At 42.4% G+C, this 20,521-nt stretch overlaps 1 protein-coding gene across 1 annotated transcript in view; it reads right to left on the minus strand.

Moving 5' to 3' along the window:
• Nucleotides 1-20,521, minus strand: part of VDAC1 (voltage dependent anion channel 1) — a 111,543-nt gene that overhangs the window by 45,340 nt on the left and 45,682 nt on the right. The window contains exons 3-5 of the mRNA XM_089686645.1: nucleotides 19,247-19,296; nucleotides 13,431-13,583; nucleotides 13,275-13,327 (exon numbers count right to left, since the gene is read on the minus strand). Coding sequence (XP_089542771.1) covers nucleotides 13,275-13,327; nucleotides 13,431-13,583; nucleotides 19,247-19,296 — 256 coding nt within the window. The remainder of the gene's footprint in view (nucleotides 1-13,274; nucleotides 13,328-13,430; nucleotides 13,584-19,246; nucleotides 19,297-20,521) is intronic.

Below are 20,521 nucleotides of genomic sequence, written 5' to 3' on the forward strand. Positions count from 1 at the left end.
GGCCAATCACAGCAGCCCTTGAACATGTGATCAGCTGTGTCCAATCACAGCTGATCACAAGTAAACAGATTTTCAGTTATTGGTATTTCCTTGTCTAAGCACTGTCACAGCAGGAGGAAAGGAAAGCAAATAACCAGCAATCCTAACAGTGCTTTGTTTACACTGATAATCAGGGCACTGATCATCAGTGCCCCCTCACCAGTGCGGCCCCATCAGTGCACAACCGTGAAAAAGAAAAATTATATAATTATTTTATAACAGAAACTAAGAAAAAGGTTCTTTTTTTTCAAAATTTTCAGTCTTTTTTCATGGGGGTGAAAGTACCCAGTATTGAAGTGGTTAAATACCACCATAAGAAAGCTCCATTTGTGTAAAAAAGTTATTGAAAAAATGCTAAGTAATCTCTTAATGCCACCTTTTCAGAGTGGCCAAACTCCTGCATTCAGAATGCAGCAAGGCATCCGCTGAGGCTCTCTATGCCATCCTTCTGGCACGGGAAGGAACCTTCAGACAGTTTCCCATCACTCAAAGTGGAGTGAAGAATCACCCCAAGTTAATGCCCTGTGGGCAATGCAGGTTAAGAAGGGGGACACATTGTGCAATCCCTAAGACCTGACTGGTCTAATACGTTAGGAAACTGATAGACAAAACCTGCCATAATGAGAAGCAACATCTGCAAAGCAGAAAGGCCAGCTGCAAGCGCACTTGATGGTTCCAGGCATAGCCAAGAAGTCGGCACAAAAACAGGAAGCTTAGATATCGACCTCAAAGCATCAATTACGTTGAATATAAGTTTGCAACAGCACAAGCAGAAACAACATCTGCTTAGAGAAATTGCTAGTGGTGCATGGCAAATGGTCCCCTTTTTAGTGTCAGGGAAGGGAAAAGACAAGCACAAAATTAACAAGCGCAGTTCCTTTAGGGGTAAAACGCCACTGCTTAGTGCCAACAAAGAACTACATAGGGGCACAGCAAGTATCAGGATATACACACATAAGGACAGGCGTTTAACCTTTGGGGATAAAATACTTTCAGACTATTGCAACCCACTGAGGCTGTCACCACTGACCAGAAATCTCGAATAAAGCTGTCTCAACTGCAGAATAAGCTTGTGGTAGCAAGCAGGCAAGAAATTGTGCTTGCAGAGAACCACATGGCGAGGCACAGGACTACTGTGCCGTTTGGTATATAAACCCTCACCCACTTCCAGTAGCTTCTAGCAGAAAGAACACAAGTATAAGCCAGACATGGGTTCCTGAAGCAAGCACAGGAAGGGCCTGTGGTGATAGGCTTTTGTTCAGGTCAATAGGGGATTCAACTGCAGATCAAAGGCATCTTTATTTTAAATCAAGTATTTTTTTTTCCCAGGTAGTCTTTTCAGATTTTACACTCAAATGCATCTTTTGATGACTTCAGAAGCTTATTCAGCTGAGGTCAAATCCAAGCCCAGAGCTTGATCGAGATTGGGCTCAGGTAATTATAAGGGGGTGCTGGGGGGAGCTGCATACAGAAAGTTTTTTTTACCTTTAAGGTACAAAACCTTTTTTCTCTAAAACCACTTTAAACTAGCAGCCCATCAAACAGGTATTGTAGTTTTTTTTTATCAAAGACATTCCTTGCATTGGTTTTGGCTCAACATCTCAAACCCAAATAATTCAAAATGTCAAGGTGAAATGTTACAATTTATTTTCCAATAGTTTTTATTGAAATATTTGAAGTTACAAATAGTAGAAAAGGCAAATGTCATATTATAAAAGGAGGTGTCGAACATCACCAAAGAACACCTCTTTGAACAAACAGCCGCCATACCTTAGGAGACCAGAAAATCTGTGCAATAATAACTGGGTAGATCAAATGGAAAGTTCCCAGCATTAAATCCACCATGTACAGGGGAAGTACACAGAACAAGCATTGTAGAAAACATGACAAATATTGTAGAATGATTAAAAAGTAAACTCAACTAGCACCAGAAAAAACGGACAAAAGAGACAGTAAAAGGTGAGAAAAAGAGAGGAACAAGAACAAGAGAAGAAGAAGAGGGTCAAATCGGGAAGTATCAAGGCATGGAAATGTATTGAATCCACGGGTCCCACGTTTTATCATATTTGTTAGTATTCTTGTGTAGAACACAGATCAGTTTGTCATTAATCATTATCTAATTTAATTTGTGCTTAACATAGTCAATAATTGATCTCCTCCAATATTTAGCAATGGTGGTTTTCGCTGCTAACAGCATATAAGTAAGCAATTTAAGAGCTTTTTTTGGTACTGCAAGTGAAAAACATTTATGGAAGAGGCCTGTCTCCGGGGCCCTACGAACAGTCACCCCCATCACCATATAGATACGGTTAAACATGCGAATCCAAAATCTAGTTGCTATCGGACATTGCCACCAAATGTGGAACATAGAACCCATCAGGCTGCAACGTCAAAAGCACATTGGAGAGGCAGAAGGATGCATCCTCGCCGTCCGGGTTGGGACCAGATACCATTGTAATAGTGTTTTATAGTTTGCTTCAATTAAGGCGGTATTGATGGAAACTTTAGATAATGCCAGGGCTATGTCTTGCCAATCAGATAGATCATAACTAACATTCAGGTCTCGCTCCCATTGATCCATATAGGGAAGTTTAAAGCTCGGATCAGTAAGGAGGGTGTACACCATAGAAATACAGCCTCTAGAGAGATTTGTATTCTGACAGGAATGTTCGAATTGGTAAGAATGGGTGGTTCATCTAGTAAAATAATTTTCCAGCGGATAAAAGAAGCGATTTGATTATATCTAAAGATTTTGGTGGGGGCATCTGCAGTTACTTTTTAAAGTGCTCAGGAGGGAAAACTCGGGCACCCCAGAGGTAGTGTCCTATCCGCAGTAACCCCTTGTTGTTCCACCACTAGAATGGGGCCAGAACCAGACCAGGTACAAATTCAGGGTTCCAAAAAACCGGGGCTAAAGGAATATGCGAGGAGGCAAATGATTTGCAATGGCATGCTCTATCCCAGACTGTCAATGAGAGGGACAGAGTAGGACATAATATAGGGGGTGAGATCTATTAGGGAGCCAAAGTAAGGAAATGACCACTAAAGGATAGCAGGAGAGAGCTTCAATAGAAACCCAGAGGTGAGTAGATCCTTTAGCGGTAGTATAGGCCAATTGTGCAATTTGGGCGGCTTGGAAATATGTATGGAGATTAGAAAGGCCAATACCACTTTGTGACTTTAAAAGTATATAAAGACTTCTGGTTCATCTAAGGCCTTCCATTGTTCCAAACAAAACGAAGCAACTCTGCCTGTAGGTGTTGCAGCTCGCGTCTTGGAATTGGTATTGGTAATGTTCTAAAGAAGTACAACAATCGAGGCAAAAAAGTAATTGTAATAGTGTTGTTCCTGCCAAACAAAGATATAGAGTAAGTATCCCAACGACGAAGATCCTCCCTAAGTTGTTTGAAAAGAGAGGGATAGTTCGCTTGGTATAGGGTCTCAATTGAAGCTGTCAAGTTAACCCCTAAATAGGGGAAAGAGCCACGGGCCCATTGAAAGTCATATATAGTTTGAAGCCATTGCTCCAATGAAGAGGGTAACGAAAAATTAAGGGCTGTCGTTTTATGAGAGTTTAAAGTCAGCCCAGAAAGTTCAGTGAAATGACTCAAAAGAGATAATAGATTAGGCAAAGTGGTCAGAGGGGGTGTAACATACAGGTGAAACTCAAAAAAATAGTGTCCCAACATTGGTGTCAGTGGGAGTAATAGTGCCCCATCATTGGTGTCAGTGGGAGTAATAGTGCCCCATCATTGGTGTCAGTGGGAGGAATAGTGTCCCAACATTGGTGTCAGTGGGAGGAATAGTACTCCGTCAGTGGGGAGAGGAATAGTGCCCCATTGTTGGTGTCAGTGGGGGGAGGAATAGTGCCCCATCGTTGGTGTCAGTGGGAGGAATAGTGCCCCATCTTTAGTATCAGTGACACCAATGATGGGGCACTATTCCTCCCACTGACACCAATGACACTTGCTGACTCCTGTTCTAGTATGGTACTGCTGCAGCCAGCATATGTGGTTGCAGCAGCACCTCTGCACTGCACACTTACCCTCACTCGATTTTCGCGGGTCTGCTCGGCTCCGCCTCCTCGCCCGTGATTGGCCGCCTGTGTGCCTTTCCTGAGCTACAGTTCTGGCGGCCAATCACGGGTGAGGAGGTGGAGTCGAGCAGCAGGAGTGAGGGAGTGGCCGGAGTGACTGAAGGAGCAGCGCTTCCTGGATGGATCGCGTGGGAGCCAGGTAAGAGACTGCAGTCCTCTGCCCACCCCTGTACTTGGTGTCCCTTCCGTCGGAAGCGGGGGGACGGCGGCAGCACCGCGCCGCCCGCCTAAAAAGTGCCCCCTGACGTGTACCGGCGTATAAGACGACCCCCAACTTTTGAGAAGATGTTCAAGGGTCAAAAAGTCGTCTTATACGCCGGAAAATACGGTAGTTCAAGCCGTGATTTGTTATAATTGTGATGATTATGGTTTACAGCTCATGAAATCCCAAATCCACAATCTCAGAAAATTTGAATATTACATGCAATCAATAAAACAAGGATTGTACATAGAACAATATCGGACCTCTGAAAAGTATAAGCATGCATATGTACTCAGTACTTGGTTTGGGTCCCTTTTGCAGCAATTACTGCCTCAATGCGGCGTGGCATGGAAGCTATCAGCCTGTGGCACTGCTGAGGTGTTATGGAAGACCAGGATGCTTCAATAGCGGCCTTCAACTCTTCTGCATTGTTCGGTCTCATGTCTCTCATCTTTCTCTTGGCAATGCCCCATAGATTCTCTATGGGGTTCAGGTCAGGCGAGTTTGCTGGCCAATCAAGCACAGTAATCCTACGGTCATTGAACCAGGTTTTGGTGCTTTTGGCAGTGTGGGCAGGTGCCAAGTCCTGCTGGAAAATGAAATCAGCATCCCCATAAAGCTCATCTGTGGAAGGAAGCATGAAGTGCTCCAAAATCTCCTGGTGGACGGCTGCGTTGACCCTGGACTTAATGAAGCACAGTGGACCAACACCAGCAGATGACATGGCTCCCCAAATCAAAAGATTGTGGAAACTTCACACTGGACTTCAAGCATCTTGCAGTGTGTGCCTCTCCATTCTTCCTCCATACTCTGGGTCCTTGGTTTCCAAATGAGATGCAAAAGTTGCTCTAATCAGAAAAGAGGACTTTGGACCACTGAACAACAGACCAGGCCTGTTTTTCTTTAGCCCAGGTAACACGCTTCTGACATTGTTTGTTGTTCAGGAGCAGCTTGACAACAGGAATATGACATTTGAAGCCCAAGTCCAGAATCCGTCTGTGTGTGGTGGCTCTTAATGCACTGACTCCAGCCTCAGTCCACTCCTTGTGAAAGTCCCCAACACTTTTGAATGGCCTTTTCCTGACAATCCTCTCCAGGCTGCGGTCATCCCTGCTGCTTGTGCACCTTATTCTTCCACACTTTTCCCTTCCACATAACTTTCTATTAATCTGCTTTGATACAGCACTTTGGGAACATCCAACTTCTTTTGCAATTACCTTTTGAGGCCTTCCTTCCTTATGGAGGGTGTCATGATGGTTTTCTGCACAACTGTCAGGTCAGCAGTCTTTCTCATGATTGTGATTCCTACTGATCCAAACTGAGAGACCATTTAAAGGCTCAGGAACCCTTTGCATGTGTTATGGCTTAATTAGCTGATTAGAGTGGGACACTTTGAGCCTAGAATATTGCACCTTTTCACAATATTCTAATTTTCTGAGATTGTGGATTTGGGGTTTTCATGAGCTGTAAGCCATAATCATCACAATTATGACAAATCATGGCTTGAACTATCTTGCTTTGCATGTAATGAGTCTCATATATTAGTTTCACCTTTTAAGTTGCATTACTGAAATAAATGAACTTTTGCATGATATTCTAATTTTTCGAGTTTCACCTGTACATGACAACATTGTCAGCAAATAAAGCGCATTTATGTTCCAGATGACCACAGTGGACCCCGTGGATTCTGGAATGAAAGCGGATCGCCATAGTTAAGGGTTCTATTGCCAATGCAAAGAGCAATGGGGAGAATTGGTAACCTTGTCTAGTGCCACGTCAAATTGGGAACACAGGGGATCTGTAACCTCTAATGGACACTTGAGCTGAGGGAGTGTTGTATAATGACTGCAGTACTGTGAGAAATGGAGGACCAAATCCAAAAGCAAGACAGTAAACAAATATTCCCAGGTTAAGCTATCAAAGACCTTATGGAGGTCCAAAGAAAGAAGCAGCAACTCCAGGGAAAGAGGGGCATCCCAATTAGAGCGAACAGCCAAAATCAAAGCTATGGACCTGTGAATCTGGTCCAATGTTTGGTGACCAGATATGAAACCAGATTGGTATTTGTGAACATACTGCGCCAAAAAGGAATTAAGACGCAGGGCCAAACGTTTTGTCAGGTCACAATTTATTAGCGAAATAGACCAATAATTAAGTATATCAGTAGCATCCTTATTAGGTTTAGGGAGAACGCTAATATATGGTTTATTTTCATCTAAAGGAATCACACAGTTTTCTCTCAAGGAATTGAAGTAAAGAGCCATATGAGGTAGAAGTTGTTCAGAGAAGGTTTTATAGTAAACATTTGGTAAACCGTCGGGGCCGGAGACTTATGTGACCTTAGCATTTTAATAACTTTACCAAGCTCCTTGCTAGTTATAGGTCATTCCATAAGTTCCCTGTGGGCTCCAGCAAGAGATGGAAGCTGCAGGGGTCCCAAAAAATCTTGAAGCATAGAAGGCTCAACAGACTGGAATTGACTGTATAAGGTAGCATAGAAATTATTAAATTCCTGAAGGATCTTCCGAGGATCCTGTGAGACATGACCTCCCAAGAGCCTAAGCTTAGGAAGCACCGAGTAAGTATGCTTGGGGGAAAGTTTACGCACTAATAGAGAACCTGGTTTGTCTTGCCATGTGAAGAATTTATGGTTCATCCATCGTAGCCTTTTTTCTGTTTTTTTGGTGAGACAAAGATTAAGTTCTAAATGTGCCTGCTCTACCATAAGTAACACGTCTGGGGGTTGCAGCAATTTTGTGTTGGGCCAATAAAGCCTCAAATTCCTTGGTTTTGTGAGAGATAAACTCTTCAAGAGATCATTTAAGTCTAGAGGATAGTTGGATAAAAAAACCTCTGATAGAGGCTTTATGAGCTGCCCAGTTAATAGCAGGGGTCGTGTCTTCCGCTTTATTTATGGTAAAGTAAGCGTTCAAATGCTCCACTACTTCGAGGCAGATTGACTCATTGCCAAGAAGGGACTCGTTCAATCACCAATGTGACTTGGCCAGATTGGCAGTCATACTAGAGAGTGTTAGCATCACGGGGTCAGGATCTGACCAGGGTGTCGATACAATTTTAACCGAACAAAATTTGGGCAGCAGCTCCTTAGGGAGAAAGATGTGATCTATATGCGAATAATGGTTGTGAGCTCTAGAGAAATGAGAATAGTAAGACTGGCCTCTCTCCACGCATTTACCAAATTATAGCGATATAAAAGTTGAGTAAATTTGCGACTTTGTTTCGGAGGGGATTTAAGTTTGCTCGTATGCGACTTATCAAGCGTTTGGTCTAAAGCCAAATTCAAGTCCCCCGCTAAAATGACATCGCCTTACAATTCCAGAGATAGAGTTGGAAACAGGGATCGAAAAAAGGCTAATTGATTCACGTTAGCGTTAGGGGTGTAATAAGTCAGAAAAGTCACAAAATTTCCCCCTAAGTGGTCTTTAAATAATAGATTTCGCTCTTCCTTGTCTCATATTACTTTAGAGTCAGTAAAGGATAACCGCCGTGCTAGACAGAGCGCTACCCCTCGTTTTTTTTCAGAAAAAAGAGGAAACAAAATGGGTTTCCTGTAGCACAACTATATCAGCTCCTAGGGACTTGTAACGAGAAAAAAAACTTGAGGCGCTTAGAGGGGGATCCCAAACCTTGCACAACATGGGAGAGTAAGTGGGGAGACCCACACATCCACCCGTATGGGATATCAGGGATCCAGGACTGAAGAAATATTAGCGAGGTGACCTTCAAATAAAAACAATTTTAAAAAGTGAGGAAAACAAGGAAAAGAAAATGAAAGAGACAAAAGATGCTGAGCCCAGAAAATGGCTAGCATCAGTTCAAGTGGCAAAACAGCAATATGCAGCATAAAACAGTAGAATACCAAATATCCCAGACATAAGGTCAAGGAATGGAAGAGTCTCCACCAAAGCAAAGCAGTGGGGAGAGCACATAGACTCTTCCCGACGCCATGGGATCTGTAAGAGACTTGTATAATAAAGGTTCCAAACACCAGAGAGTTAGAGTGCCTGACATATAACCAATCTAGCCAATAAATACATATATATATATAACTAAAGAACACAAAATACACAATAACAATTCAAAAAACAACAAAGGCGGAGGCTAATGTCCCATAACAGGACCACAGATAGGTCCCCGCCAAATAGAAATCAACTAGTAGTCAGCAGGGTCCTCAAGGGACCTGACGTGGAGTAGCACGTTTCTTCTTCCTGGGATAGGGGGACCACAGAGGCAAAAGTGGGGGAGGAGGGCTGTCAGCTTTGGATTGGTTCCGTGGGGAGGGGGCTAAGGGAAATAAAGCCCAAGTTCACCAAAAGTTTCTCTCCTTCAGAGAATGTAGAAAAGGCGTAGCATTTGCCATTGTAAATAATTTGCAGGCGAAATGGATAGTTCCATCGATAACGAATGTCCCTTTGAATTAAAGGTGAAAGCAACGGTTTGAATGCCCTCCATTTCTGTATAGTAGCTTGAGAAATAACTTCAAAGACTTGAATCTTGTACCCATCGATTTCCAACTCTGGATGTTCCCTGGTGTATCGCATCACCGCCTCCTTAATTCTGAAAGAAATTAGATTTAACTATTACGTCCCGAGGGGGCCCATCTGGTTTTAAGGGGACCAGAGCTCTATGGATATGATCTATTTCCATGTGGATTTTGTTGGCATCCGGCACTGCTGTTAGTATAAGGGAATGGGCAACTGAGGCAATATCTTTGACCGTTTCCGGTAGGCCTCTAATCCGTACATTATCCTGGCAAGCGCGGTTCTCAAGATTATCCATTTTTGAATAAGCTTCGTCCAGGCGGTCTTGTAGGTCAGCAATCCTGTTAGAATTCTGAGCCACTCTGTGAACTGTATCATCAACTTTAGATTCAATGTTCTCCAGGCGATTTCTGATCTCCCTGAAATCCTGCTTTAGATCAGAGGCCAGTTTAGTGGTAGCTTTTTCCAATTCTCTCTGATGTAAATCAGCAAAACGAGCAATAAGAACGGAGTCCCCCGAGTAGGGCGGGTGCACAAATGGATAAGCAGGAGAGTCCGCAGGACCGTCAGGAGCTGAATAATGACCGCTAATTTGGCTGGTGAATATGTCAGCCATTTTCCTGTCTAGCAGGGAAGAGCCATGGAGTCGTGGCCTAGTGACAGGGCCGCAGCCTGAGGAGTAGACCTGGTAGGGCTAGAGGGGGCAGAATGGACACTCACGTGAGCCAGGGGAGCTGTCACTGTATGTCCCAGGACTGGAGGAGAGGAGTTGGGCCACCTGTGGAGGAGGCTGCATCCCCTCTGCTGCTGAAGAGCTCCAGGAGCTGGTGCTGGCCGCCATCTTGCCGCCCCCTCCCTTCCTCATCGTGGCAGTGCGGGAGCTGCCCACAGATTTCACCGCCAGTTTTTCCAGTGGATTTACCAGTCGGTTGTTCTCCAATGTCCAATATACAAGCACCCATTTTGGTTTGTACCACAGTACCATACATTGAGTCCTAATGATTGACTCAGCATATTTTGGATATAATCTGAACAATGGACTGAGGGGGGGGAAACATCTATTTAGCAGCTGCATATTTTTATTGGGTGGCCACTTTTAAAAATTATTCTTACTCTTTATGCCTGTCCTTTTCATTCTGAGAGCTCTCAGTCTTATTGATATAACATGAATATTCAGTAATGAAACAGTCATATAGATGTTACGTGGTCCAATAGATTTATGGACATGACCTTTGACCCATAAATTCTTTTAAATGGGTTTATGTATGTGTGTAACTTGTCTTGTTTCTTATTTTTAACAGAGCAGGTGAGTATAACAGGTTTGTTATTTTAATTACATTTTTTTTTTACTTTAGTAAACACTTTAAGGCAGTAACTTTAAAGCTAAACTCCAACATTTCAGTCACTTTGGAAAATGTTCTGAATTACTAGGGGTTAAGGCCAATGTGCACGCCACCTCGTGATATTTTTACAGAGCGCCAGGAGCATATCGCTATATAGTCGCGTGCAACAACTGTGCCCTCCCCTCTTCCTGCCGAATCACAAACTACTACAAAGGCTCCTGTGAATGGGCAGCAGGGGAAAGGCAGGCATAGATGCTGTGTGCGAGAAGGCAGCTTCTCTCCCCTCTCCTGTTAAAACTCTGGAAGCATAGTGAAAACTGTCAGATGTAACTTAAAGAGACACGTCCACAAAGTGGCATGTACCTCATTGGACGTAACTCAGTATACCAGCACCGTTTACAGATTGGCAGAATTTCTGGAGTTCAGGTTTAAAAGAGAACGTATAAGGACAGAAATATAGGAGCTGCTACTACCAATTGGAATCTCTGAAAATATTTGCACTCTAGGGTTTTTATACATATCCTATGTATCAATATTTGGTAAATTAAAGCCTAACTCCTAAATTTCCCTTGTAGTTGGACTGCCCCTGCACTCCAAGGAATAAATACTCATTTAGGTCTAGGGGACAGAAAAGCAGTTTTATGTACTTTATCCCTGCTCTTCTGGCAGGCAGCACTCCCCTTCCTACTGACAGTGCAGTTCTCCTCGGCGTCAAAAAGTGCAACTCTTACTGGCGTGAAAAGAACTATGGTACAGCTGGGCAGGTTAGCCACATAAGGTTCGGCTGTTGCTTGAGTTAAGAGGCAAGGTAATGCATATGTCGTGCCTCTGTCTGTTGGGGAAGCTACAACAGCAATAGATATCACTTCCACAAAAGACAATTATGTGTGAATAATGGATGTGAAGATAACTGTCCATCTATAGGCAGGCGAAACAAAAGGTGTTGGGCTACCTAAGAATAGCTAGGTAAAAATGAGAGATGCTTTTGTGAATCGGTTGCAGTTATGGGGTTAATTCTCTTCAATGACAAGAACACCAGAGGTGCTCACTTATATATTGCAACATGCCCTATTCTGGATGTTTTCTGTTAAACTGGGAGATGAACCAATGTGTCTGAGGTCATGACAGACACTGCTGGTTGAGGTTGTCATGGAGGAAGTAATCTGACAGTTTCCTCTTATTTCTCCTGTAATCCAGGAATGTCTGCAGTACACTTCTCTAATCTCTCACATGCTAAAATCACATAGACACATGATGTGTCTAGGCGTGTCTACAGAAGCATGCCCGACTGCCCTCTGATGCTTAGGGTAGCAGTAGCAATTCTGTATATTTTTGAACTTATAGCATGGTCAAAAGTTTGGCAACAGTGAAAAAAACAAATAAGCAAAGTTGGGTTCCCATTTTTCTTTTGTACTCACCCACAGACAAACGTGAATACAGCTATTATATAAAAGCTCTCCCCCCCCCCCCCCTTTCATTAAATCTGGTTAGGTATTTATCTATGAAAAAAAAAAAAACAGTACCACACTACCCTTCACATTTGAATACTGTCTCGAAGGTGATTGGGACAGTACTGTCAGCAAATCAGGCTTTGCTGCATTACATAGTGTTGTGAATTTAGCAAACTGTTCTTGCTGATTGAAGGAGAGATCACAGAGATGTGTATTCAAATATAGCCTTGACCACGCTGTACCTCTTTGACTACAGTTAAAAACAGAGTGACATCTGTGTACAGTATCTGGCTGCAGTGTCTAAATATAAAAAAAAAAAAAGGCTGAACAGAATTATACATTTTTTGGCAGATAAGATACACACATTCATTTTACCTGTGCATTTAACAGTTTGGTTGCACTTATACTTTAACTACTTCACTTAGAACCCCAAACATTATATATTTTTGAAGTAGAGGCCCTAGAGAATAAAATGGTGGGTTTTGCAATTTTTATATGTCACATGGTTTTGTGCTATTTTTATGCAATTTTTTGGGAATTACACTAATGAATTTTAGTGCAAACACAGTATAATACACATTTTTTGGTAAAATATAAAAGATGATGTAACGCCGAGTAAATAGATACCCAACATGTGATTGTTTAAAACTGCGTACATCCGAGAAACAGTGCCAAATTATGGGACCCAAAAATCTCCATAGACAACGATTTAAAATTCCTTACAAATGACCAGGTTAGAGTTACACAAGAAATCTTGTTCTAAAATTATTGCTCTCACTCTGACGTTCGCTATGATACCTCACATGTGATGTGTTCGCCTATGCGCATGAGCACAAGGAGGCAGAGGTGCTTTAAAAAAATTTATGCTATTTTATTTAAAACATTTTTTACACTCTCTTTTTTTTTAATCACTTTTATTGCTATCACAAGGGATTGACAAGGATTGAGCAAGGGCAGTGAAAAGTCCTCTTCACTGAGATATCTGGGGTCTATTAGACCCCATATCTCTCCTCTGCCCTTAAAAACATCTGGTCAAACTGAGATCGGTTTGATCAGATGCTTTCAAATGAGTAATGGCTTGTTTACATCCAAGTGACAAAACACTTATTGCTACCGTTTTCTTAGACCATCGAGATTGATTGGGGATGTTCCGGTCCTCAGTCAGCTCTATGGTAAGCTGGCAGAACTGCTGGCTTCAGTCCTGGGTTCCCTGGTGGTAAAGGCAGCCGGAAGGTGGGGACCCCCTCCCGACATATGTAAAAGCAATCCAGCGGCTATTTAGCAGCTAGGATTGCTTTTACATTAAAGAGCATCGCCAGCAGAAAAAAGAAAAAGGATACCGGGATGATGCCTGCAGGCATCACCACTGAAAGTCCAGGACATCATATGACATCCAACGGGCGGGAAGTGGTTAAGGAAAATGGTTCAAGAACTTTGGACTTTTCACAACCTCTTCTGGCTATATACAAGAGTCTATTGTACAAGGTACGCTACAGAATAAACATGCAACGTGGTAGATAAAATGTGAAACTAACATTCACATTGCATTGTATCAGAGTATGTTATGAGATAACAACAAAGCCAACCAAACCTTTGTCAGCAGAGTTATTGCACAGACAAAAAAATACAGTCACGCCTTACCCAGTGTTAGGAGAAAATGAAGAGTCAAAGGTCAACTTCAGTCCTTTTGCAAGCTGAACAGAAAAGAAATAGGCCAGTTGCATTTACATCAGTCACAGAAAGATTGGCAATGTGAATGTAATTTAGACATCTGGCAAAATCTATACTCAAGCTTACTTGGTCTTCTACTGTGATCTCTGTGCCGAGCGTGTTATCTGTGTTCCACTTCTCTGTGAATGTCAGACCATATTCTGACCATTTGTACTTTGTTTCCAAGCTTCCAGTGACTTTACTGGTCTCGGCATTTGCTGATCCGGAACTTGTGAATTCCTGAAAATCCATAAAGAAAATGCTGTTACAGTGAGATAAAGAACATGTCAAGGTACTCAGACACATTACAACTGGATCATCCACATGTAGACCTTAAGTAAAAAAACACTCCACCACTAAATGCAACATCCTACCCACCACACTGCCTTACTTAGGCAAATGTTGCCCCAGGATCAGATAATGTTTGGTGACGTGAGCAAATGTCAAAGTGTTTGGTATATGATCTCTAAAGAAAGAATAAGGATCAGCCAAAAGAAATTCTGATTTATTTCTTCATCACTGATCATGTGACTTAGTGCCTAGGCATTTTGTGACATAGCTGACTACTGTAGGGCTCCAGAGCAGGAATTTCTACATGACACCTGAATTTAAAGTGGAACTAAACCCCATGCAGTTACTTTTAAAGAAAATGTAAACCCAACGACTCACATTCCTGCTAGGTGTTGTGCTTGTATAAAAAAGTATCATGTTCTTTTTGTGTTGCTTCTTTTGTATGAAATCCCCAGTGTTCCTGCCAGTCCCTCTGCTTTCCTATTAAAAACTGACCACCCTAGGCATGACAGCACAGCAGGGTCAGTTCTCTAGTTGTGCTGGTTACTCAATGTGCTCTCCTCTATTGATCAGACTTTCAATGTTATGTTGTTTCTCCTCCCCTAGCAGTTATGCAGCTGAAAGCAGAAATATATATTTTTTTATATCTATACACAAATGTTTTATCTTTTGTTTCTACTGTAAACTGAATGGGTAATTTTACAAGATTAGGGTTTACGATCACTTTAAGACATGCTGAAAATGATAACTGTCACAGCTGCTTGTTCTCTTAACTGAACTGTCAAGCCATCAAAAAGCTGGGTGTCATAACTGATTACAAGCGCAGCACCAACTATCAACTGCAGCTCAAACAGAAGCTGAGGTGGCAGCTTCTTTGGCTGTAAAGTAAAGGAGAATTTAGTTCCGCTTTTTGGCAGAAAAGAGGAATGAAGTTGGAAGCGTGCAACTAAAAATGATTCTAAAGGCTTGTTTTGTTAAAAGAAAAAATAACAAACATGTCTATACTTACCTGAGATGTGCAATGGTTTTGCACAGAGCAGCCCGGAACTTCCTATTCTTGTGTCCCCTGCCGGCATTCCTGGCCCCTCCCTCCTGTCGGGTGCCCCCATAGCAAGCAGCTTGCTATGGGGTCACCCGCTGCTCTGTGTCCATTCATACACAGAACCGTAGCTCGGCCCCACCCCGTCTCTCTTCTTATTGGCTCACTGGCAGTGATTGACAATAAGAAGAGGGAGTCCTGGGATAGCCAAGACTCCAGTGCACATCGTTGGATCGAGAGGGGCTTAGGTGAGTATAAGAGGGGACTGGGGGGAAATGCCGCACAGATAAGGTCAAAATACCTTGAGCCTTTACAACCACTTTAAAGCTTGTTCTACAATTGCCATAGTGCTGCACAAGTGATCATTTATATAAAATGGGTAAAACGAGTGCTGGATAGAATAGTTATAAATGATAAAAAGCCGCTGGCATAAAAGGCAAAACCTCAAAGTCCTCCTTATAGAATGCTTAAACGTAAAATATGCAACGCTAAGAGTCAGACAATAAATTCTAAAATACAGTAAACATGATATACATATGCAGATGAGCAATAAGAGGCTTGGTGCGGAGACCAATGATGTGAAAATATGCTAGATATCCTGAAGACAAAGCAAAGTGTATATGGTGACAATGGTGCCAAAGTCAATCTATCCTTAGGTGTTCCAAAATGATAAGGGAAATCCGTGACAGCTGTGGTATAGAGAATGAATGTTAATTGCACTAATCAGATAGCGCAATGGAATGCGTGTTGGAGTAAATAAGACCTACTCCTGGTCATAGGATCCGAGACACTGCAGCATGAATGGTCATCAGGTCAGCAACCTCCAGGTACTCTGTGTCATCTCCAGGTATTCCGTTATTAGCCACCAGAGGGATGTTACACGCTCTCTTAAATCAGGAACCACCTCCGGTCATCAGCCACCAGGGGGATGTTGCACACTCTCATGTGTCAGGAATCACCTTGGGGGGCTCGTAGAATAAACAAGCCCAGGAGAGAGGTATCCGATAGTGTAGTATTTTTATTTCAAAAGGTGTAATAAAAACAAGGCCTTTGAAAAAAAACGCGTTAACGGAGGTGCCCCCCCACACAGTGACCTTAGCCCACATGGTCCCTATGTCTGACCGGCGGCCATCTTTGGAATTCTATGCAAGTTGAATACTTGTTTTTATTACACCTTTTGAAATAAAAATACTACACTATCAGATACCTCTCTCCTGGGCTTGTTTATTCTACGAGCCCCCAAGGTGATTGTTGCATGAGAGTGTGCAACATCCCCCTGGTGGCTGATGACGGGAGGTGGTTCCTGATTTAAAAGAGCGTGTAACATCCCTCTGGTGGCTAATAACGGAATACCTGGAGATGACACAGAGTACCTGGAGGTTGCTGACCTGATGACCATTCATGCTACAGTGTCTCGGATCCTATGACCAGGAGTAGGTCTTATTTACTCCAACGCACATTCCATTGCTCTATCTGGTTAGTGCAATCAACATTCACTCTCTATACCACAGCTGTCACGGATTTCCCTTATCATTTTGGAACACCTAAGGATAGATTGACTTTGGCACCATTGTCACCATATACACTTTGCTTTGTCTTCAGGATATCTAGCATATTTTCACATCATTGGTCTCCGCACCAAGCCTCTTATTGCTCATCTGCATATGTATATCATGTTTACTGTATTTTAGAATTTATTGTCTGACTCTTAGGGCTGCATATTTTATGTTTAAGCAAGTGATCATTTATGACACCAGTCATTTGATGGTTTGACAGGTTGGTTGAGTGCACAAGCAAATGTGACAGTTAGCATTCCTGGCCTGCTGGGAATGTAACTCTTTTTTGAAAGTGGTAAATTAATGGGTTTCTTTTCCCTAAACTGTTACATTCAGTCCTGGTTCACACCAATGCGGTGTGGGAAACGCTGCGAATCCTGTGCATTTCCTGCACCGCATTGGAATCACATCACGTTCATGTGATCTGGTGCGGGTGTCAATGATAAATTAATGGCACCCCGAAACAGATAGCAAGATGTGATGCAATTGCCAGAGATTGCATGCGATTCAGGTGCAGAAAATGTATGGCTCAAATAGCACCGCACAGACATTTGCATGTAATTTGCACAGGAATGCGGTGCAATTCTTGTGCGAATTACATGTGGTGTCTCACACCGTATAGTGTGAACCCATGTTGTGAATGATAACTGTCATATTTGCTTGTGATCTTAAACCATTAATTGGCACCTGCAGATCAAACAGAGTTTAGTTCCCCTATAAGGTATACTTTAAATATACACAAAAAAAAAGACAAAATATTCAGTAAATCTCTGCATTGCATGCATATTTGTCCTTTCTTGTCCCTTTATAAATGCTGAAAGTAAAGAGAGTGCATTTTAATCTACCTGACTGTGCTGCTACCTTTCTGTTTTTGCTGACAAAACAGTATTTTTGCTGCATTCATCCCAGCCACCATTGTTAGCCATGCTTGATGAACTACAGAACTCTACCTACCCTGACTTCTCTGTCCTACTCCACATTCATACATTGATTTCTTTCCAAGCAAAACAGTGCTGATCACTGCACTTCCAGTTGCCCGCCAACACATTCTGTATTGGAAAAGGGTTGTTAAGGGACCTGTGTGGAGGCATGTTGGCCTATGTACATCAATAGGAATAGAGCTCCCATCAGCTGCTTTGCAAGAATTTCATAAGTCTGGTGATATCACAAAGTGTAGTAAAAGTTGTTTTTCACTAAAGAAATAAAGTAAAAAAATAATGCTTTGCCATGTCTACAGGGAGAGAGGAAGCTTTGGGATTAACTTTTGGTAATGCCTGGAATACTCTTTAAGGCTTGTGCACATGAAAACTGCAAGCTGATGCTGGCAAGAGCTTCACTCTAAACTAAACCAGTTTTAAGAAATATAAGTAATCTAAGGCTGCTTTGACACTGCCACGCTGTGGTTTTAGTGTGGGTTACCTGTGGTTTCCTATAGACTCTCTCTTATGTCCTGCATTTTTGTCTTGTTTTCTGGAAGCTCACGAAAAGTCGCGCGTGCTGCATCTTTGGTGCTTTTTCAGAAAATGCACCAAAAAAGCGTTATATAATACAAAGTCTATGGGAAACCACGGTTACACTGTGCTGCACCCACACTGCAGGCAAACCAGATCGTGGCAACAAGTAAACAGTCTAACAAACAAAATGTATTAGCCAAGGTCAAATAACTTAACACTGCAGGTCACAATGATCAATATAATAACAGATACAGGCATCTGAAATTATATGCAAAGCTCAACATATATTAAATGGCCCCATAGGCATGGATGTTTACATAAGGTGGTGTCAGGTATAGCTGCTGATAACGGTGAAAGGCTGTATGCGGCAGGACACTTGTAAACGATAATGGCTTCTGCATTAGCCCCCTTTCACACGGGCGTTCCCTTCGCCCATGTTTCATCTATCCATTGATGGGTGAAAAAACGGACATTCCATTTTTTGGAATGGATCAAAGCCCTTTTTTGTTCCGTTAAAATAAAACAGAATAAACGAAAAACTGATGTAAATGGACAAATGATCCATTTTTGCATTTGTTATTGCATTGGTAGTGGATGTAAAAAACTGATGTTAAAACTGACGTAAGCTGATCAAAAAACAGGTGAAAATGGATGAAAACTGATCCATTTTTTCTTTGCAAAAACGTGACTGAACTGATGAAAAAAAACAGAACGTCCATGTGAAAGGACCCTTAGAGCCCATGCACACCACAAAAAAACCCTCCAAATGCATTTTTGCTTACAGCTCAAACCGCACCCCATTCCGCAGCATATTCTACTATTTTTCTGCACAAGAACATAATGAAACTGACTGCACTGATGTGAACTAGGACCACTGGAATACATGGAAAACACTGTGCATGCAATTATGATGCAGAAAAAAAAAAAAAGCACTGGACTGCATCTGGTGTGAACCAGCCCTAAGGCTGCATTCACATTTGAGCGATTTGTAGCTTGAAACTCTAAGCTCCACAAACGCTCAAACTTAAGAAAATCATTGTTCTCTATGGTGCCTGTTCACACCTGATCATGCGAACAGGCACCAAAAAGAACAATCGTTTTTTGAAGTTTGAGCGTTTTTGGAGCTTTGAGCTTCAAGCTACAAATCGCTCAATCGTAAATGCAGCCTTAATATCAAGCTTGATTCTGCCCTTCTCGGGCCTCCCTACTGATCCTTAATTATGATGACTGGTCTTGAAGACCACTAGGGAAACTCAAGCATATGAAGCAATTGGGCCACGATAACCAAGTACAGGGAAAAAAAAATTAAGGTACAAGTAGCTGCCTAGATCTCGGGATCAGCTGATTGTTTCGATATGTAATTTTCATTGAAGGCAACATCTGCTTACGCAGTTTCCTACTATATTCTGTTTTAATTTGTGACAGGTTTAGGCTTACATTTTTCAAGAGACTATGCTAGCAAATAACTAACAGGAATGAAATCACATGTGAACCAAGCCTGATAAGTCTATAGCACAAATAAGTTCAAGGAGAAAACATGCTACCATTTACTTTGAAACTTACCAGTCCATTTTCAGATTTTGTTTTCAAATCAAGCTTTATGAATCCAAAACCTACAAACAGGAAAACACACAGTACTTTCAGGGAAGTGATGACCAAATTTATCTAAATTAGAATAATGTCTAAAACGACTTGAAGAAGAAGAATTTAGTGCAGGATTTTTGAGGAGAACCTGAAAGATCTCTGTAACTATAGCTAAGCACAGAAGTGAGTTTTGCTCCTCAGCCTCCTGCTTATCCTTCTGCATTGCTATTCAACCTGAAGCTCCCAGAAAAACTTCCATCTACACTGGATTTTTCTACCAGGAGCTGGCAGAAAAATCTAGTGTAAAAAATTTTTTTTTTCAACCTGCTGCCTCAGTCACTTCTTAACTTTATCTATGGAGGGAGTCACGGTTGTCACCAAGCTGGACTTCAGACATGTCCGCCATTGCTGATCTGTATTAAGCCTGGTACACACTAAGTTTTTGTTTGTTCAACCCAGGGGGCTGAAAAAAAAAAAAAAAAAAAACACTAACAGAAGCAATGTTAGTGCAGCGATCTCCCCGCTGTGCTATTGTGTTCTGACAGGGGAAAATCCCTGTGATAAGAGGAGGGGGGGCTTACAACCTACGGACCACTGAACACTGCCTCACAGAGTACATTTTAGGGCTTGTTCAGAGGTGCAGTGTGATAAAAGGTGTGAAATCACATTTTTCCCTACTGCACAAAAATGTGCTGCCTTTTACAGATGCACCTGGTTGCCATTATTTCTTAATGACACCTCCACACATCTAGCAAATGCATGTATGTTTGCACCTGCTAAAATGCATGGTAACATGGTACCATGTGTTTTGATGTCCCGCAATTTTTAAAAATCATGCCAGCACCCTTTTGCATGTTTCACATATATAGAGCAGCTCATTAAAAAATGCAACCTGTGGGAAAGCACAAAAAAGCATGTGTGCTTGGATGCACCTCCTGGTGTGAACAAGCTCTCAGACTGGTTTCCCCCGGGATTGTGCGTGATTCTTAACCCCTTCACGCCGGCACCTCCCAGCCCTTTAAGGGTTTCAGAAGGCAGGGCGGGGTTTAGGGTCATGTGACCGCCGTGATTCCATGGGTACCGGACATATGTGCTGGGAGCACGCAGGGCGCGCGCTCTCAGCACATATGTTCTTTTTTGATAGAAAGCAAATGTGCGGCCGCTCGGCGTCTAGGCCCAGACGCTGGGAGGCCGCACATTTGCGTTCGGCCGGCATGAAGAGGTTAATGGTGCCTTGACTGAAAAAAGGCTGAA

Source organism: Staurois parvus, unplaced genomic scaffold, assembly GCF_062004578.1.
Source record: "Staurois parvus isolate SC_StPar_1 unplaced genomic scaffold, SC_StPar_1.0 ptg000403l, whole genome shotgun sequence".
Lineage (NCBI taxonomy): Eukaryota > Metazoa > Chordata > Amphibia > Anura > Ranidae > Staurois > Staurois parvus.